The sequence below is a fragment of the Acanthochromis polyacanthus genome, chromosome 23, assembly GCF_021347895.1.
Source record: "Acanthochromis polyacanthus isolate Apoly-LR-REF ecotype Palm Island chromosome 23, KAUST_Apoly_ChrSc, whole genome shotgun sequence".
Lineage (NCBI taxonomy): Eukaryota > Metazoa > Chordata > Actinopteri > Pomacentridae > Acanthochromis > Acanthochromis polyacanthus.
In genome coordinates this window covers 2,479,214-2,497,383 of record NC_067135.1, presented here as the reverse complement: position 1 = coordinate 2,497,383, position 18,170 = coordinate 2,479,214, and the positions used below count along the sequence as shown (strand labels likewise).

The 18,170-nt window shown below is 42.6% G+C and overlaps 2 protein-coding genes across 2 annotated transcripts; one reads left to right on the top strand and one right to left on the bottom strand.

Annotated features, from left to right (window-relative positions):
* Positions 1-208: 208 nt before the first annotated feature.
* abce1 (ATP-binding cassette, sub-family E (OABP), member 1) lies at positions 209-13,973 on the bottom strand. Its single transcript, XM_022203489.2, has 19 exons — positions 13,817-13,973; positions 11,615-11,754; positions 11,450-11,535; positions 11,100-11,197; positions 10,127-10,244; positions 9,896-10,033; positions 9,750-9,819; positions 7,632-7,728; positions 7,460-7,549; positions 7,263-7,384; positions 6,260-6,384; positions 6,051-6,147; positions 5,128-5,187; positions 4,994-5,052; positions 2,971-3,081; positions 2,739-2,881; positions 2,293-2,415; positions 2,095-2,206; positions 209-548 (listed from the first exon to the last, which is right to left on the bottom strand). The coding sequence occupies exons 2-19, from the start codon at positions 11,715-11,717 to the stop codon at positions 501-503; spliced, it is 1,800 nt and encodes a 599-aa protein (XP_022059181.1). The 5' UTR covers positions 11,718-11,754; positions 13,817-13,973; the 3' UTR covers positions 209-500.
* A 13-nt stretch (positions 13,974-13,986) lies between these two features.
* On the top strand, positions 13,987-16,718 carry anapc10 (anaphase promoting complex subunit 10). Its single transcript, XM_022203490.2, has 6 exons — positions 13,987-14,136; positions 14,628-14,750; positions 14,831-14,921; positions 15,412-15,532; positions 15,606-15,659; positions 16,255-16,718. Exons 2-6 carry the CDS (start codon positions 14,636-14,638, stop codon positions 16,432-16,434), a joined length of 561 nt encoding a protein of 186 aa, XP_022059182.1. The 5' UTR covers positions 13,987-14,136; positions 14,628-14,635; the 3' UTR covers positions 16,435-16,718.
* The last annotated feature ends 1,452 nt before the right edge of the window (positions 16,719-18,170 follow it).

Genomic DNA, 18,170 nt, shown 5'->3' with positions numbered 1-18,170 from the left:
CTTTAGTTTCATGCTCTTAAAGTCCACAGATGTGGGTCCAGATTTATCACTTTTTAATTCATTTCTGAGCCTCACAGCTTCACCTGTACAGCAGACAGACACACAACATTATTGTGGATAAATTGCTTTAGATTTATTGACCTGCAGCTTTAATCAGGTTACACTTTGACCCTCTGTGTTTGTGAGCAGAAAGAGCAGAAGAATCCCATCAGGAAGCATCAGTTTATTACCGCTTTAATGCATGATAGTTAAAATGCGCTGCTGAATGTTCCACGATGTCGCTGCTTGTGAACGGAGCCCAGCAGGCCGACGGACAGAATGCACTTTATTATTTTCAAACATGTCACAACATTTGCTGGCTATTGAACGCAGCCCGGTACATGGAGGCTGATGGTTTAAACTTCTTTTGTGAACGCAGCCCGGCTGGATGTGTCGAGGCGACGCTCGGGGGCTTCGAACGCAGCCCCGAAGCCGTCGCGGTTGGTCGCAGGGACGCCGTCTTAGTCGTCCAGGAAGAAATAGTTTCCACTCTTCTTCTGTTCTGTGTCCTGCAGAGACGAAGCAGACGTCAAGTTTCAGATTATTCTGTTCACGTTGGCTCTTAAAAACAGCGATTGTAGCTCAGAACTGGAGCTTCTGGTCTGTTATTGTGTGGCTTTAGCATTTGAACAGGTGAGACCAGGTAGAATCTGACATGTTAAAGTCACACAGTAAGTAAGGGACCTGAAGCCTCACAGTTCAGGGAAGAAAACCTCTGAGTGAGATACTGCAAGACATTCTGTGTTTGCTATTAAATTCAGATGGTCATTTGGTTGACATTTTAGTGATATCCAGTCATTTTTAATTAAAAATCGATACACAAAACGACAAAACTGAGACACAAAACAACAAAACGAGAAACAAAATGAGAAAACTGAGACACAAAACGACAAAACTGAGACACAAAACGACAAAACGAGACACAAAACGACAAAACTGAGACACAAAAAGACAAAACGAGACACAAAACGACAAAACTGAGACACAAAAAGACAAAACGAGACACAAAATGACAAAACCGAGACACAAAATGACAAAACCGAGACACAAAATGACAAAACCGAGACACAAAAAGACAAAACGAGACACAAAATGACAAAACCGAGACACAAAATGACAAAACCGAGACACAAAATGACAAAACCGAGACACAAAATGATAAAACAGAGACAGAATGACAAAACGAGACACAAAATGACAAAACAGACACAAAATGAGAAAACAGACACAAAATGACAAAACCGAGACACAAAATGATAAAACAGAGACAAAATGATAAAACAGAGACAGAATGACAAAATGAGACACAAAATGACAAAAGACACAAAATGACAAAACTGAGACAGAATGACAAAATGAGACACAAAATGACAAAACAGACACAAAATGATAAAACTGAGACAGAATGACAAAATGAGACACAAAACAACAAAACGAGACACAAAATGAGAAAACAGACACAAAATGACAAAATGAGACACAAAATGACAAAATGAGACACAAAACGACAAAACTGAGACACAAAAAGACAAAACGAGACACAAAATGAGAAAACAGACACAAAATGACAAAACCGAGACACAAAATGACAAAACAGACAAAATGATAAAACAGAGACAGAATGACAAAATGAGACACAAAATGACAAAACAGACACAAAATGACAAAACAGACACAAAATGACAAAATGAGACAGAATGACAAAATGAGACACAAAACGACAAAACTGAGACACAAAACGACAAAACTGAGACACAAAATGACAAAATGAGACAAAACGACAAAACTGAGACACAAAATGACAAAACTGAGACACAAAATGACAAAACGAGACACAAAATGACAAAACGAGACGCAAAATGACAAAATGAGACAAACTGATAAAACAGATACAAAACGACAAAACTGAGACACAAAATGACAAAATGAGACACAAAATGACAAAACTAGACACAAAATGATAAAACAGACACAAAGCAACAAAATCGAGACACAAAACGACAAGTTCCTCAGTTACACATGGTTCCAGCTGAGAACGTTGCGTTTTTGTCGTACCTTGATGGAGTTGAGTTTGTTGATTCGTGGTCTGAAGTTGTTCGGGTCTCTTCTGAACGTGATCTCCAGCAGTGACAGGAACCGGTTCATTCCGGCCAGCAGACTCTGAGGCCTGACGGACAAACAACGGGGACCGGTTACCTACAGCTGAGTGACATCACAGTGACATCACGGTGACATCACGGCGAAGCAACTCACGTGTTTGCCGCCGTACTCTTGGAGGGAATTCCGTCGAACACGATGACTCTGTCAGCCAGGTAGGTGGCCATGATGAAGTCGTGCTCCACCACGAAGGCCGTCTTCTTGGCGTGGAGGATGTACCTGCAGGTTAAAACACGCTTAAATATGAACGAACACGGAACTGATCCACAAATAATCTGGATTTATTGATCAAACGTCAAACATTTGATGTTGTGTTTCATCTTAAGATGGATTTTTCTGGACTTTAAACATCAGTTTTTAGTATTTAATTAATAATAAAATGAAAAACTTTCATCTGTAATTGGTTTTTACCTCCTTTTTTTTTAACAAAATGACAGATTTCTACTGGATATAATGCATTTAAAGTCTTCATCTGTTGTGTTCAGAGGCAGAACCAGCTGCAGGATGGACTAATAAATATTAAATCAGGATAAACAGCTGACCTCTTGATGACCCTGGCTGCCATCAACCTCTGCTCTGAGTCCAGGTAAGCTGAAGGTTCGTCGATCAGGTAGACGTCAGCCGGTTTCCCCAAACACAAGGTGAGGGCGACTCTCTGCAGCTCACCTCCAGAAAGGTTCTGGACCTGCAGACGGACGGAAGATCACCTGAGGTCAGTCGTTTACTACTAATGATATAAACCAGGTGTTTCCAGGTGTGCAGCAGCAGACTTACATCCTGGTCGATGATGCTCTCGATCTGCAGCGGCTTCATGACGTCGGTGATGAACTGAGGATGAGTGTAGGCATCTCTGATCTTCTCATGGAGCAGAGCTCTGACACTGCCCTGAACACAGACACACAATCACTACACAACCCTGAGCACGGACACACAATCACTACACAACCCTGAACACAGACACACAATCACTACACAACCCTGAGCACGGACACACAATCACTACACAACCCTGAACACAGACACACAATCAATACACAACCCTGAGCACGGACACACAATCACTACACAACCCTGAGCACAGACACACAATCACTACACAACCCTGAACACAGACACACAATCACTACACAACCCTGAGCACGGACACACAATCACTACACAACCCTGAACACAGACACACAATCACTACACAACCCTGAACACAGACACACAATCACTACACAACCCTGAGCACGGACACACAATCACTACACAACCCTGAACATAGACACACAATCACTACACAACCCTGAACACAGACACACAATCACTACACAACCCTGAACACAGACACACAATCACTACACAACCCTGAGCACGGACACACAATCACTACACAACCCTGAGCACGGACACACAATCACTACACAACCCTGAGCACGGACACACAATCACTACACAACCCTGAGCACAGACACACAATCACTACACAACCCTGAGCACGGACACACAATCACTACACAACCCTGAGCACGGACACACAATCACTACACAACCCTGAGCACGGACACACAATCACTACACAACCCTGAACACAGACACACAATCACTACACAACCCTGAACACAGACACACAATCACTACACAACCCTGAACACAGACACACAATCACTGCACAACCCTGCACACAGACACACAATCACTACACAACCCTGCACACAGACACACAATCACTACACAACCCTGAGCACAGACACACAATCACTACACAACCCTGAACACAGACACACAATCACTACACAACCACTACACAACCCTGAACACAGACACACAATCACTGCACAACCCTGCACACAGACACACAATCACTACACAACCCTGCACACAGACACACAATCACTGCACAACCCTGAACACAGACACACAATCACTGCACAACCCTGAACACGGACACACAATCACTGCACAACCCTGCACACGGACACACAATCACTACACAACCCTGAGCACAGACACACAATCACTACACAACCCTGAACACAGACACACAATCACTACACAACCCTGAACACAGACACACAATCACTACACAACCCTGAACACAGACACACAATCACTACACAACCCTGCACACGGACACACAATCACTACACAACCCTGCACACGGACACACAATCACTACACAACCCTGAGCACAGACACACAATCACTACACAACCCTGAACACAGACACACAATCACTACACAACCCTGAACACAGACACACAATCACTACACAACCCTGAACACAGACACACAATCACTGCACAACCCTGAACACAGACACACAATCACTGCACAACTCTGCACACGGACACACAATCACTACACAACCCTGAGCACAGACACACAATCACTACACAACCCTGAACACAGACACACAATCACTACACAACCCTGAACACAGACACACAATCACTACACAACCCTGCACACGGACACACAATCACTACACAACCCTGCACATGGACACACAATCACTACACAACCCTGAGCACAGACACACAATCACTACACAACCCTGAACACAGACACACAATCACTACACAACCCTGAACACAGACACACAATCACTACACAACCCTGAACACGGACACACAATCACTACACAACCCTGAACACGGACACACAATCACTACACAACCCTGCACACGGACACACAATCACTACACAACCCTGAGCACAGACACACAATCACTACACAACCCTGCACATGGACACACAATCACTACACAACCCTGAACACAGACACACAATCACTACACAACCCTGAGCAGACCTTGAACTTGGGGCTGATGGTTTGAGGCTTGTAGCTCACGTTCAGGATGGGAACCTCACCTGGTGACAGAGGACAGGTGTGTCAGTGTGATGTGTGTGTGTATCAGTGTGATGTGTGTCTGTGTGTAGCTGTACCTCCTCCGTCAGGTTTCAGACCTCCTGCTAACATCCTGATGAAGGTCGTCTTTCCGGTTCCTGAACAAACAAACAAACAAACAAACCGTTTCCTTTAATATCAGCTTCATTATAAAACTGATGGAAAATATTCATTTACAAAATAAACATTTAATTCTTTTTGTCAAAGAATATGAACTGACAGATAAAGTTCAGGATGGAGAGAAGTCAACATGTGGAAGTAAAGTTAGAGTTACTGTCAGAAGTCACAGACTAGAATCAACCAGGACAGCTTAGCAGCAACGGGCACCATGACAAAGACTCTGAAGGTTAATGACCTCCAACCACATCATATTAAAATCAAAGGAAGATGAAGCTCATGCACCTTAACCCAACATCTGAGGAGGCATTGCTGAACTAGACAGGTCAGAAATCAAAGAAGTCAATGAGTTTCTAGATCTTGGAGGCTACACCTACACAGCACAGGACGTAGAAACAAACACTGGAAAAGCACTGCACTGTCTGTCAAAAATATGGGTACCTCCAATTAAAACGGCACCAAACAGAGTATTCAAGGCATCAGGGGAATCCATCTGGACTCCTGGTCACTAACAAAGACGCTGTTGACTTCTACCAGAATGCTATAGATGGAACAAAACATCTTCTGGAAGTCACACCTCACCAACAAGTCGCTGTTTGGCTCACATCCATGCAGGTCAACCATCAGACAACGTAGACCAACCCTGGATGGACATCTGATACTATCTGAAGGGTTTTGGGCCTAGAAAAACATTAAGGTTCTAGAAGAAGACTCTGGTCTGAAAGGCAAAGAACTTTGGATTTCAACGTTGGACAGACGGCGTTGGATGAAGAACTTCATCCACGTCAACGATTCCATCAGATGCCATTAACTGACGGACTGAAATCAAAGCAGAACGTCTCACCGTTCTCTCCCAGCATCACCATGATCTCAGAGTCCGTGAACTCTCCTCCTTTGATCTCCAGCGTGAACTCGCCCATCGTCTTCGCCATGTTTGGATACTGAAAGGAGAGACAAACTTCAGAAGCTCACTGTGGCATCAACATTTAGTAAAATAGTTTGGGGGGTTTGAACCCAGACGAGAACAGTTAAAACAGAGACTTAAGGACGGACCTGGTAATGCCTGAGTCTCTTCACCTCCTCCTCATTGGCCGTCTCAGCCACCTTAAAGACCAATGAGGTCTCACGAAACCTGAGATTCTCCGTGGGAACGTAACCGTCCAGGAAGATGTTGATACCTGGACGAAGGACAGAAAACATGAAGTTTCATCCAAATCAGTCAATCAGATGTTTGACTAGCAAATATTTAAATATTAAATCCTAAAGCTCAGAATCAGCTGGTCCTTTATCAACATTAACTTTATTTAATGAAGCAAACTTTTACCTTCATACTGTGAATATTTTTACAGTTACAGGAAGTTCACAGAGGAGGGTCCAGATTTCACACTGATGAAGCTCGGAAATGATGGAAAAAGTCAAATTTTAATGGACTTTTTCCATCATCTCCAAAAATTAAAAATTTGTCAAACGTGACAAAAACTTATGTTTCACAAATTCCCCTGCTGTGGGATCAATAAAGGTTTAATCAATCTATCAAAACTTTGCAAAAAATGACTACATTTGTCCACAATGATTTAATTTTTGTCCAGAATGACCAAAAATGGGTCCAAAATGATCAAAAAGTTCTTTAAAATGACTCAAGTGAAGAAAATAATTTTGTTTTCCTTCGACTAAATTTGTCCAAAATGACCCAGTTCTTGTCTATCTGCTGCACTGATGAAGGTAAACATCGAATGTCTTCATTAAATACAAAAACATCAAAACTATTGTCACTGAATTCCCCAGCTCATTTTCTTCCAGACTGTGTTCAATATAGGCTTTAAACAGTAAATATCTCCACAAATATTCTATGAAACGTGCTTCTCTTTGACCTGTTAAACTAAATTATTGCTTATACTGTTTGTCCACCACATGAACTCTGACGTCACACATCCATAAGAGAAGCATTACGGTGCATTCAGGAGCACATGACACCTAAAGCTAAAATAAAACAGTCACTGGTAACACTGGATGATAAATCTGCAGCAGTAGAGTGTAAATGGTGTTTGGACGCCACCTTCTCGGACGCTGAAGGGCATGGTCACCACTCCGTAGGCGCTGGGAACCCCGTACAGGCAGCAGATGAAGTCGGACAGATAATCCAACACGCTCAGGTCGTGCTCCACCACAATGATGTACCTGAAGCACAAACCACACAGCTGCAGCCGTCTGTCTGGAGCCTGAAGCTGCTCTGGAGTGAACGGACTGGCCTACCTGTCCGGGGTGATGAGCGAGCGGATGGTGATGGCAGCCTTCAGCCTCTGCTTCACATCCAAGTAACTGGACGGCTCGTCGAACATGAAACTGCAGCAGAGGAGCAGAAAACACGGCGGTCAGCTCTGGGTTCTGGGTTTAAAAACGGCTTAAAGGATGCGGGTTTCCTCACATGTCGGCTCTCTGGATGCAGACGACGGCGCAGGCGAACCTCTGCAGCTCCCCTCCGGATAAATCCTCCACGTTTCTGTCTCGCAGGTGACTCAGGTCTGAAAACACGACAGACTGGAGTTTCAGCTCAGAAACACAGAAAACATTTAACACTGACAGGGCAGCTAACTGAAGGCCTCATTGACCAGGATTTACACTGTTTTTATGAGTGTTTAACTAAAGAGCTGGAGATAAAACAGAAGATTCCCACAGTAGTGATGACTTCTATACTCTAACATTTCTGATGGAACAACCACAGATGGACACAGAATCATCAAAAAAACCACAGACACTTAAAATAGCTACAAAGAGAATCAAAAAGACCAGAAAGAGACATAGAACAATGATGAAAAATACGACAAACAAGTGTAAAATGACAGCAAAGCAGCGCTCGATTTAAGGCCGAGAGGTCCGGTCGTCCAAATGACATTTTTTGGGCCACCAACATACGTCAATTTAGACATTTTTAGGAGCCAAAATCAACTTTTAGTGGCCAAAAAAATCAATCCTACTTTTTTTTTTTTTTTTTGGGGGGGGGGGGGGGGGGGGGGGGATCCAGTTCCTCCTCCACGTCTACTTGTTAGCTGGAGCCGCCGAGCTATCACTGGTCGCTGGGCAAAGTGTGCCTTAAAACCCCCCACGGCCGTGAAAAGTCACCCACGAATGAGCAGCGCATTGTCCGGAGCTCCGAGCGGGCGACTGGGACGTTGACAGCCGGAACAGGTACGGTTTGTCCCGGGCAGATGAGCGGCAGGTGTTAGCCGAGCAGCTAGCGGGGATAGCTAGCCAGTCGGGGAGTCTGAGCAGTCTGACCGGGTAGAGCTGCCCGCGGACCCGCCGAGTTAAAAATGACAGCTCCGGTGGCTTGGTGTTTTCCGTTCGCGGTGCTCAGGCTCAGTCGGTGCTGTCCTCCGGATGCCGCCATCACATGCTGGGCTGGTTCTGGATCCGACGGAGTCTCGCGGACTCCCGCGAGATGTTAACGACGTTAACATCAGCGACAATAAAGTGTTCACATTTGAAATTAAATCCGCGGATCCGCGGAAAATTGCCATCCCTGAAACTTGGATTTAGAGGTCAGTAGCCCAAATCAAAATATTTGGGCCCCTAACCAGAGTGTTTTTTGTCATTTTGGTCGCCAAAATCGGTTTTTAGTCGCAAATGGCGACCGTCTAAATCCAGCGCTGCAAAGACAGACGAAAAGCCCAGAAAAACATGCAAAGTGACTAAAAACAGATGCTAAATAACAGAAATAGACACATGAAAACAACACAAACAGGTGTAAAGCAACTGCAAAGACATGCAAAACAACTGGAAAGAGACGCAAAATGACTAAAGACGGATGCACAATAACAATGGTTGTAAACTGACCTAAAACTTACACAGAAAGCCCAGAAAAAGATGCAAAGTGACTAAAAACAGGTGTCAAACAATAGCTAAGGCACATGAAAAGACCAGAAAGCGACACAAACCAATTATAAAAAGGGATGCAAAATAACACAAAACAAGTGTAAACTGACCACAAAAACACACAAAAGCCCTACAAAACATGCAAAATGACTGAAAAAATGATGCAAAATGACACGAATAAATGTAAAACCACAGCAAAGACACACAAAAAGACCAGAAAAAGATACAAAGTGACTAAAAACAGATGCTAAATAACATGAAAAGGCAACTGCAAAGACACAAAAACAACAAAAAAGTTCTAATAAACATGCAAAGTGACTAAAAACAGATGCTAAATAACACAAAAAAAGTGCCAATTGACCGCAAAGACACACAAAAAGGTCAGAAAGAGATGCAAAGTGACTAAAAACAGATGCCAAATAACAAAAACAGGAGTAAATCGACTAAAAATAGATGCAATATCACACAAATAGATGTAAACTGACTGCAAGTTGAGATAAAACCACCTCTACGACACACTAAACGTGTAAAACAGCTACAAAGAGAATCAAAACAGCCGTGAAGAGAGCAGAAAAGATGCAAAATAAACACAAATGAAAGTAAAGTGACCACAAAGACACACAAAGGTTCTGGAGGAGAAACACTGAACCGTTTAACATCCTCTAATTACCGAGCTGGTCGCAGACGATGTCCTGAGTGTCGGTGTCGTCCTTCCTGCTCAGGATGGCTCCCACTGACCCCTGAAGACACACACAGGACCATCAGCACCAGAAGAACCATCACAGAACGTGCAGAGAACATCAGAACATCCGCTACCTTGACGGTCTTTGGGATCTGGTCGACGTACTGCGGCTTCACGATGGCCCGCAGGTCGTCCTCCAGGATTTTGGTGAAGTAGTTCTGCAGCTCGGAGCCTCTGAAGTAGGTCAGGATCTCCTGCCAGTCTGGAGGGTTCTGGAGGACAAACGTGGAGTTAAGATCCTCCGCTGAGACCTTTTAGAAACGGGCTAAAGCGACTCGTCGGCTCTAGAGAATCTGGACACTCACGTCGTACTTGCCCAGGTTGGGTTTCTGTTTTCCAGCCAGGATCTTCAGAGCCGTGGACTTCCCGATACCGTTGGTCCCCACCAGACCCAGAACCTCCCCAGGCCGGGGGATGGGCAGCCTGCAGCCCATCAATAAGAAGAATCAATGAAGTACCCATAAATCAATACGAGTGTGGATTTAGTTCAGAGTCTGAAGTAAGTTTTAAATTTTGACACCTTCTTATGTTTTCAGACCTGAAAATTTTAGGATTTTCACCCTTAAAAATGTGAAACCATTTTCAGTCTCTCCAGAAATAAAACAGACATGAAATGTGGTGAAGACACAAATGATCAGAATGATTCAATGGATCCACAGAGGACACATTTTTAATGATTGGTTCTTGAAAATGGAAAACAAAAAGGGCAGAATGTTGCAATCCAGGCTGGTCTGGAGTCTCCATAAAGTTCCCGTAAGAGTCTATCTATGGATGGATCCATGTTTCTACTAAAACACAGTCTTTGGTTCACATTTCTCCAGCTGTTGAGGCTCTAACATCAGTAGAGTTTGATGTGGGGCAAATATGGGAAGCCCTGAGGCCAGCTACAGGTCCCAAAAAGTCTCTTAATTGTCCTAAATGACTTAAAATGTGTCCCAAATCCCTTAATATTCTGCAAAAGTGATTCAAAAACATTAAAAACTAAACCAAAAAAAAAAGGGCTTAAAATGATTCAAAATGTCCAAAACATGCCCTAGAATGACCTAAAATTGTTCCAAAATTACTCAAAGTGTGTCTAAAATTAAAGACAAGGTTCCAGTTTTTAAGATGTTCAGTCGGGCTGGACCCAATATCAGAACCATCGGTCGTTACAGCGGTATCTGAATGTTAATACTCAGATCACCCTCACATCAGAACTACAGAATCTGCCGGGTGAAAGGACAGACTGAGATCAGCAGAGAGGACAGAAGCTGCTTCAGGTGAGTGTGAGCAGCGTACCTGTGCAGTTTGAAGGAGTTGGCGCAGTATCTGTGTGTGGTTTCCTTCTCCAGGTTACTGGGCAGGTTGACGATGGACAACGCTCCAAACGGGCATTTCTACAAACACAGGAGGAACGACACACTCAACTCTGACTGTTTAAGGAACAAATACTGAATAGAAACCGATAGAGACAGAAGGCACAAACTGGAAGAGGAAGCTGACGACAAATAAAATAGATTTTATTGTGAAAAAACCGTCTAGAGTTTGATGAGACGCTGACGTCAGCAGTCCTGTGTTTTCATGGTTTAATGCTCTAAACAGACCCACAGTGAGTAAAAACATGACAGAACCTTCACTGAAGCTCTCACCTTGATGCAGATGCCGCAGCCTATACACAGAGACTCAGAGATCCAGGCGATCTTACTCTGTGGCGTCACCTCGATGCACAGTTTACCTGCAGGCACAGCACAGCGTTTAGCTCCGTGTTTTATTCACTCCTCTGTTTGATCGGCGGCCCTCGTGTCCACACTCACCCATCCGGACCACCGGGCAGCTCTTCTTGCACTCCTGACGGCATTTCTTGGGTTTGCATTTGTCGTGGTTGACGATGGCGATCCTGGTGTTCTTATCCGCCATGATGGAGGGCTGGAACGACGGACGCTAACCTGTGGAGCTGAAGGTCAGAACACAGACGGAGTCATCGGGACGTTGTATCTGACTTTATGCTTTTATCTGTTTTAACTTTACCTCTTAAATTCATTTACATGTATTTAAGACAGTTTGATGACATGCAGCTTCACATTAGCACACATATATATAAATCTGCAAAATAATACTGATTTTTTTCTCTTTTTGGGTTGTACAGATTCAATATATTTATATACATAATAATATACAAAATATGTAAAAATGAGGCTAAAGGTAGAAATTCTCTCTCTGTTTCCTGCAGGCTTTCTTAGAATCTCTTCAGTCAATGCATTTGCTCATTTTCTGCTGTAATTACACCTTAAACTACTTAAAAAACTGAGTCTCTGCATTCCTCAGATGTTGTATTTTAGCAGTAGTGGGTTCTACAGGGTTAACTCTGTCTGCACCTGTTAGTTTCATCAAGTTCTGTATGAAAAGATCTGAATGAATCCAAAGATAAAACCTGAAACATCCCACAGGAATCCACTCTTTACCTCCAGGACATGTAAAAATAAGAGACAAGTTGAAGGAATAACAAACACTGAGGTGTATAAAGTTTATATGATTTATTTCTCTGTGGAGCGTTTTCTACCAACACAAAGGTTCATGGAGAGAATCAGAGTCAGACTGAATGAGAAACATTAAGCCTCAAACCTGTTCACTCTGCTGAAGCAACACATTCACCTCCAAACAAAACACCTTTACGGCCAACAAAGGGCCGCCACAGATCCACCGGCATGCATCTACAACTACACATCTACTACAACAGATCTACATCCACAGATCCACCAGCACACATCTACTACAACTGATCTACCCCACACATCAGATCTACAGCCACAGATCCACCAGGACACATCTACTACAACTGATCTACCCCACACATCAGATCTACAGCCACAGATCCACCAGGACCACACATCTACGCCCAGAGGTCTACTACAACAAATCTACTATAAAAGACCTATGATAATAGAGCTACTACATTAGTTCTACTACAACAGATCTACAACAACACATCTTCTATTTTAGCTCTACTCCAACCGATCTACGATATCAGATCTTCTACTCCAACATATCTATTACATTCAATCTACTATATCAGATCTACTACATAAGTTCTACTATAACATATTTACTATCTTGAGCCTGCTATATTAGTTCTACTACAACTGATCTGAACCAGCCTTCACCTTCAGTTCACTCCAGTGATGTCTGGCTTTAACTCACACTAACAGATTCTCATTATCAGGCCCCAACAGTCTGCTTCAGTCCACACCAGTTCGCTGCTCTGCGGTCTTTGGCAGGGCGAGTGAGTCACACCAGAATCTATTGTAAAAGTCCGGCCTTTTACTGTTGGTCCACCCCTGAACCTGTCCGCCTGGCACTGCGGCATTTAAAAGCCTTTACCTGGTAAGTCAAATCCACCCGTCCAATACGGAATAAATCAGCGGGACATCTGACCCGCATCTAACCTGCTGTGTTCGTTGTTCTCCGTTATTCTCTCTGGTATTTAACCGCTGAAACGCAGCGTGACGGGCGGTGGCAAGCAGCCTCCGGTTCGGATTTGTCCTCAAATAACCCTCTGATCTGTGACTCATTCATGAGCCGAATTCATCTACACACTCTCAAACACCAAAATATCTGGAACTGAAACTTCACGAACTCATGGTACCGTCAGTGTTTACAAAAACCTTTAATCTGATGATTTTCGAACGGGGTTTTGAGTGTAATACTGACGCTAAAGGAGAAATCGTGATATTTTCGGGGCCCTTCTGTGACAGACTGAAGCGGTGCGTTAAACGGCACCCTTCGGCTGTAAATAAACCCCAATTGATTATTCAGACCGTCGATCTGTTGGTTTAAAAGCAACACTGGAGGCTAACATGTGCCGTTATGTTCAATCAGAGAAGAAAACTGGCTAACGGTTCGCTAACGGCGTTAGCATCGGAGGCCCCACACTTTGACAGCTGGAGAACAGCGCTCCTTTCTGTGGGATTTAAACGCTAAAAGACACCACAGTGCTGACAGATGAATACCAAACTTACCCCTCTCCGGCTCCTGTAGCCCCGCAGTGAAGAAAACAGACCAGAGAAGCAGTTTAAAGACAACTACCGAAGGGGCAAACTTCGTTTTTTTTCTAGCAACGTGTTCTTCTCCTGGAAGCCGGCTGGAAAGATGGCGGGATGATGCGCAGTCAGGGTGCGACGACCCTGCTGCTGGTGACGTCATAAGAACGCGATGTTGTGGACTTAAAAAAGTGGGAGATTCGAAGCAGCAAAAACAGAGCGATTTCATGTTCTAGTGGAACAAACCTCACACCTGAGACAGCGAGAGAACACCTGAAGCACCTGAGCTGACGCCGCCAGTGAGTCTGACCCGGAAGCCTCACCGGAAACGGAATTTGATTAGAGTTAGATCGGCTAAAGTGTAGAAATAGCTGTTAGCATGTAGCTGCAGGGACAGAAAACTGCGGTAAAATGTTGATTATTATGTTTGAATGGGGCGCGTTTTTAAAAAATGTATCTAGAATTTTCTTTCAATAACCGATTTGTTTGCCCTTTAATTATATTAACCAAAAACTGGAACTTAATACTATGAGCGTGTTCGTTTTTCAAGGTAGAAGACAAACTACTTCTCTTCAATTAGGTTGTTTATTTTCTAATATCAGTGTCTCAAAAAGAGTCTTGATCAAAGACCTTTTCTGTTTGGAACAGCCTCCCAGAAAAATATATAAACTGATTTGAACAGAACTATTTCTACCGAGGGTGTCCAACATACTTTCTGGGTTTTTTTTGTCTGACTAAATGTTGTGTTCTATGATCTAAAAGTTCACAGTTGATGTTTCCTGATCTCCAGGTACCAGGATGGCCACGCCGAGCAAGACGCCGCCTGGCGCCGACCCAAAGCAGCTGGAGAGGACGGGGACGGTCCGGGAGATCGGCTCCCAGGCGGTGTGGTCCCTGTCCTCCTGTAAACCCGGTAACGTCCAGAACACAACCTCCTGCTGAGAGCGTCCTGATCCGACAGCACCTGAACCGTGTTCTCTCACCTGTGTGCAGGTTTTGGAGTGGACCAGCTGAGAGACGACAACCTGGAGACCTACTGGCAGTCAGACGGGTCTCAGCCTCACCTGGTCAATATTCAGTTCAGGTAACCTGCAGCTCTGCATGTTTCGTTTATTGAAATGTAAAAACCTGGAATCAACACATCCAACATGTGTCCGCAGATGTCACCAACTCTGGAAATAATAACATTCTGCATGGTGAAACATCTCTCTGCAGCTGATGAGAACATCAAGACTCTCAGTCTAAAAATATCCCAAATTGTTTCAAACTTGGTTAAAGTAACATTAAATTGCCCAAAATTACTCAAAAAATGTCTCAGAATACCTTGAAACTCATCTAAAAGACTCCAGAATTGTCCAAAATGCTTTGAAACCGATTCAAAATGACTCAAAATGTGTTTAAAATGACAATTTTTCAGTCATTATGGACAATTTTAGTCATTGTAGACTAGTTTTAGTCCAGGTTTGGGCTGCTGGAGATCATCTATAGAAAGATGCTTCACCATGCTGAATGTATCTCCAACTACTTCCTCCTCTGTTCAGTTAAACTTCAGCGCCTTCTGATTTGTTGTACAGGAGGAGGACGACGGTGAAGATGTTGTGCATTTATGCTGACTACAAATCAGACGAGAGCTACACTCCCAGTAAGATATCCGTCAGAGTCGGCAACAACTTCCACAACCTGCAGGAGATCAGGGTAAATCTTTAAACTCTCACCTCTTCTCTTCACCTGGAGCTCAGACTGACTGACTGTGTTCTTGGTCCTGCAGCAGCTAGAGATGGTGGAACCCAGCGGCTGGATCCACATCTCTCTGATGAACCAGGTGAGGATTCATTCTAACCCGAACAACAAGAGGAGGGTTATTATTCCCTGAGTTTGTCCTGAAAGGCTGCAGTCAGGAAGCAGAAGAATCTAAAGCATAAATGTCAAACTCATCTTAGTTCAGGTTCATGTTCAGACCAGTAAAATCACAGCAGAATAACTTATAAAAAAAAAACACAACTCCTAATGGTTCCTTTGTTTTGGTGAAAAAATATTCACATTTAAGGAATTGTCTGTTTACTAAACATCATGAAAAACCTGAAATTTCTTAAGAAAAATAAGTCAAGTTTCATCAACATTCAGCCTCAGTTTATCATTTCCACATTACAGCTTCCAGATCACAGAGTGTCTACAAAAGAACACAACATTTAGTCACCTGGAGCTGAACCACAGAGGATTTACTGGAAAAACAAGACAAAAGATTACAAAAAATGACAAAAGCGAGAAACAAGACGATAAAAAAGTAGACAACTGACACAAAACGATAAAAATACGACAAAAAAAACCACAAGTGAGACAAAAAGGAAACACAAGACGACAAAAACAACACATAAAATGACAAAAACGAGCTGAGGTGATTATTTTTTTCGTTCCAGAGGACCAACCAGCCAATCAGCACCTTCATGATCCAGATCGCGGTTCTGGCCAATCACCAGAACGGACGAGACACTCACATGAGGCAGATCAAAGTTTACACCCCGGTGGAGGAGAGCTCCATCGGGAAGTTCCCACGATGCACCACGGTGGACTTCATGATGTACCGCACCATCAGGTGATCAGAAGAATCGACCAATCGGAGCCCAGGATGAAGCTGTGGCGTTCTAACTGAGCTGAACATCCAACAGGAAACAGAAATAGCTCCTAAAACATGGACTTCCTGTTTCAGGAGCTCAGACCTGTGTGCCTCCAGACTGTTTCCTGCTGTGGATTTGAAACCGAACTGCGAATTAAACAGAGTTCATGTATGAAACGTTTGGAGTTTCTGCTTTCAAACGGCCCTTAAATGCATCATCTGTGACCTGAGGTTCAATCTGGGAAATTAAATCTGAGCTGAAAGTCAGGACGGTTCATGTTGTGTTTAAATGTTTGACAAAAATAAACTTTTCATGCTCCAGTGAAACATTCAGAGAGCTTTCAGATGAACTGCAGGCAGTGTTTTCACAGATTAAAATGAATCACAGTCAGGGAAAAAAAAAAAAAAAAAAAAACAGCCTGAAGGTTCAGAGAGTTCTCAGCAGTTCCCAGGTTTTTTCCCCTTATCTAAGCAGCTGAAGTCCAGTTTGTTTTCAAATGATCTGAACTGAGTTAATGTTCAGTTTGACCAGCAGAGGGCGCAGAAGAGCTGAAAACGGGAGCAGAGGGGAAAGAATTATTATTAGTCATTATTTTCATTATTATTTGTGTTATTTATCATTATTATTCACCTTATTCAGCACAAACTGCACAGAAACCATCAAACATCAAAAAGGAAACAAGAAACTAAGGTAAGAAAAGTTTGAAAAAGGAGTAGGCCACTTTCAGGATCACAGTGGTGAGAGCACTAACACTACTAAATAAAATATTAGATATAAAATACATCATGTCATACCATCTATAATATAAGATAAAAATATATTTTTAATACAAAATAATTGTATTTTATATTTTTCATATAAAATATATAAAAATATTTTAAGCTTACTTTTATTATAAATTTTATATTTTAGTATAAAATACTATATTTTTCATATTACATTATATTGTAAAAGTAACAATGTAGTTTGATATAATTAGAAATGCTGTAATGTAATAATTTATAACTAATAATTCTCACCAGAGAGACGTTTTCTTAATGGAGAAAAATCTACCTGACAGACTGAATAAAACGATAACAGAATAACAGATTGAATGACAGATAATAGAAACATTCAGCTAACAGCTACTCTGTCTTTATTACCCATGAGGCTTTGCAGCATTTCGTCCCCTCAGGGCCTAAAACACTCAAGAAGGTTTTTTTTATTATTATTATTAAGGTTTTTATTTAAATTTTGAACAGGATACATTAATTAGGTACCACCAAATTCTATCATCTGAAATATAGATTAACAACATACAACAAAAAAAAACAGATACAACAAAGAGCAAGGGGGCAGTTGAAAGAAAATACAAACAATAAATCATGTTATAAATGGAATCAGTTAGTCAAGTTAAATTCGCTACAAAAAGTTTCAAGAAGACCAGCATTCTTATGCAATATCAGATTTAAGGATTTAGCAAAAGCTTAAAATCATTCCTCCAGTGGGTTAGAGTTGGTTTAATTTTCATAAATCACTCAAGAAGTTAAACACACAATTACAACCAGTTTGTCTTTACTCCCCTTCCTTCTGCAGCTTCTTCAGGTGACGTCGATCTCACCGATCACCTGCGGAGGCGTCGACCAATCAGAGAGGACGTTACTGGATTAATGCAGGAAGTCAGACTTTTCTGCAGGAAACAGGACCTGATGTAAAATATAATTCAGCCGATTTATTTT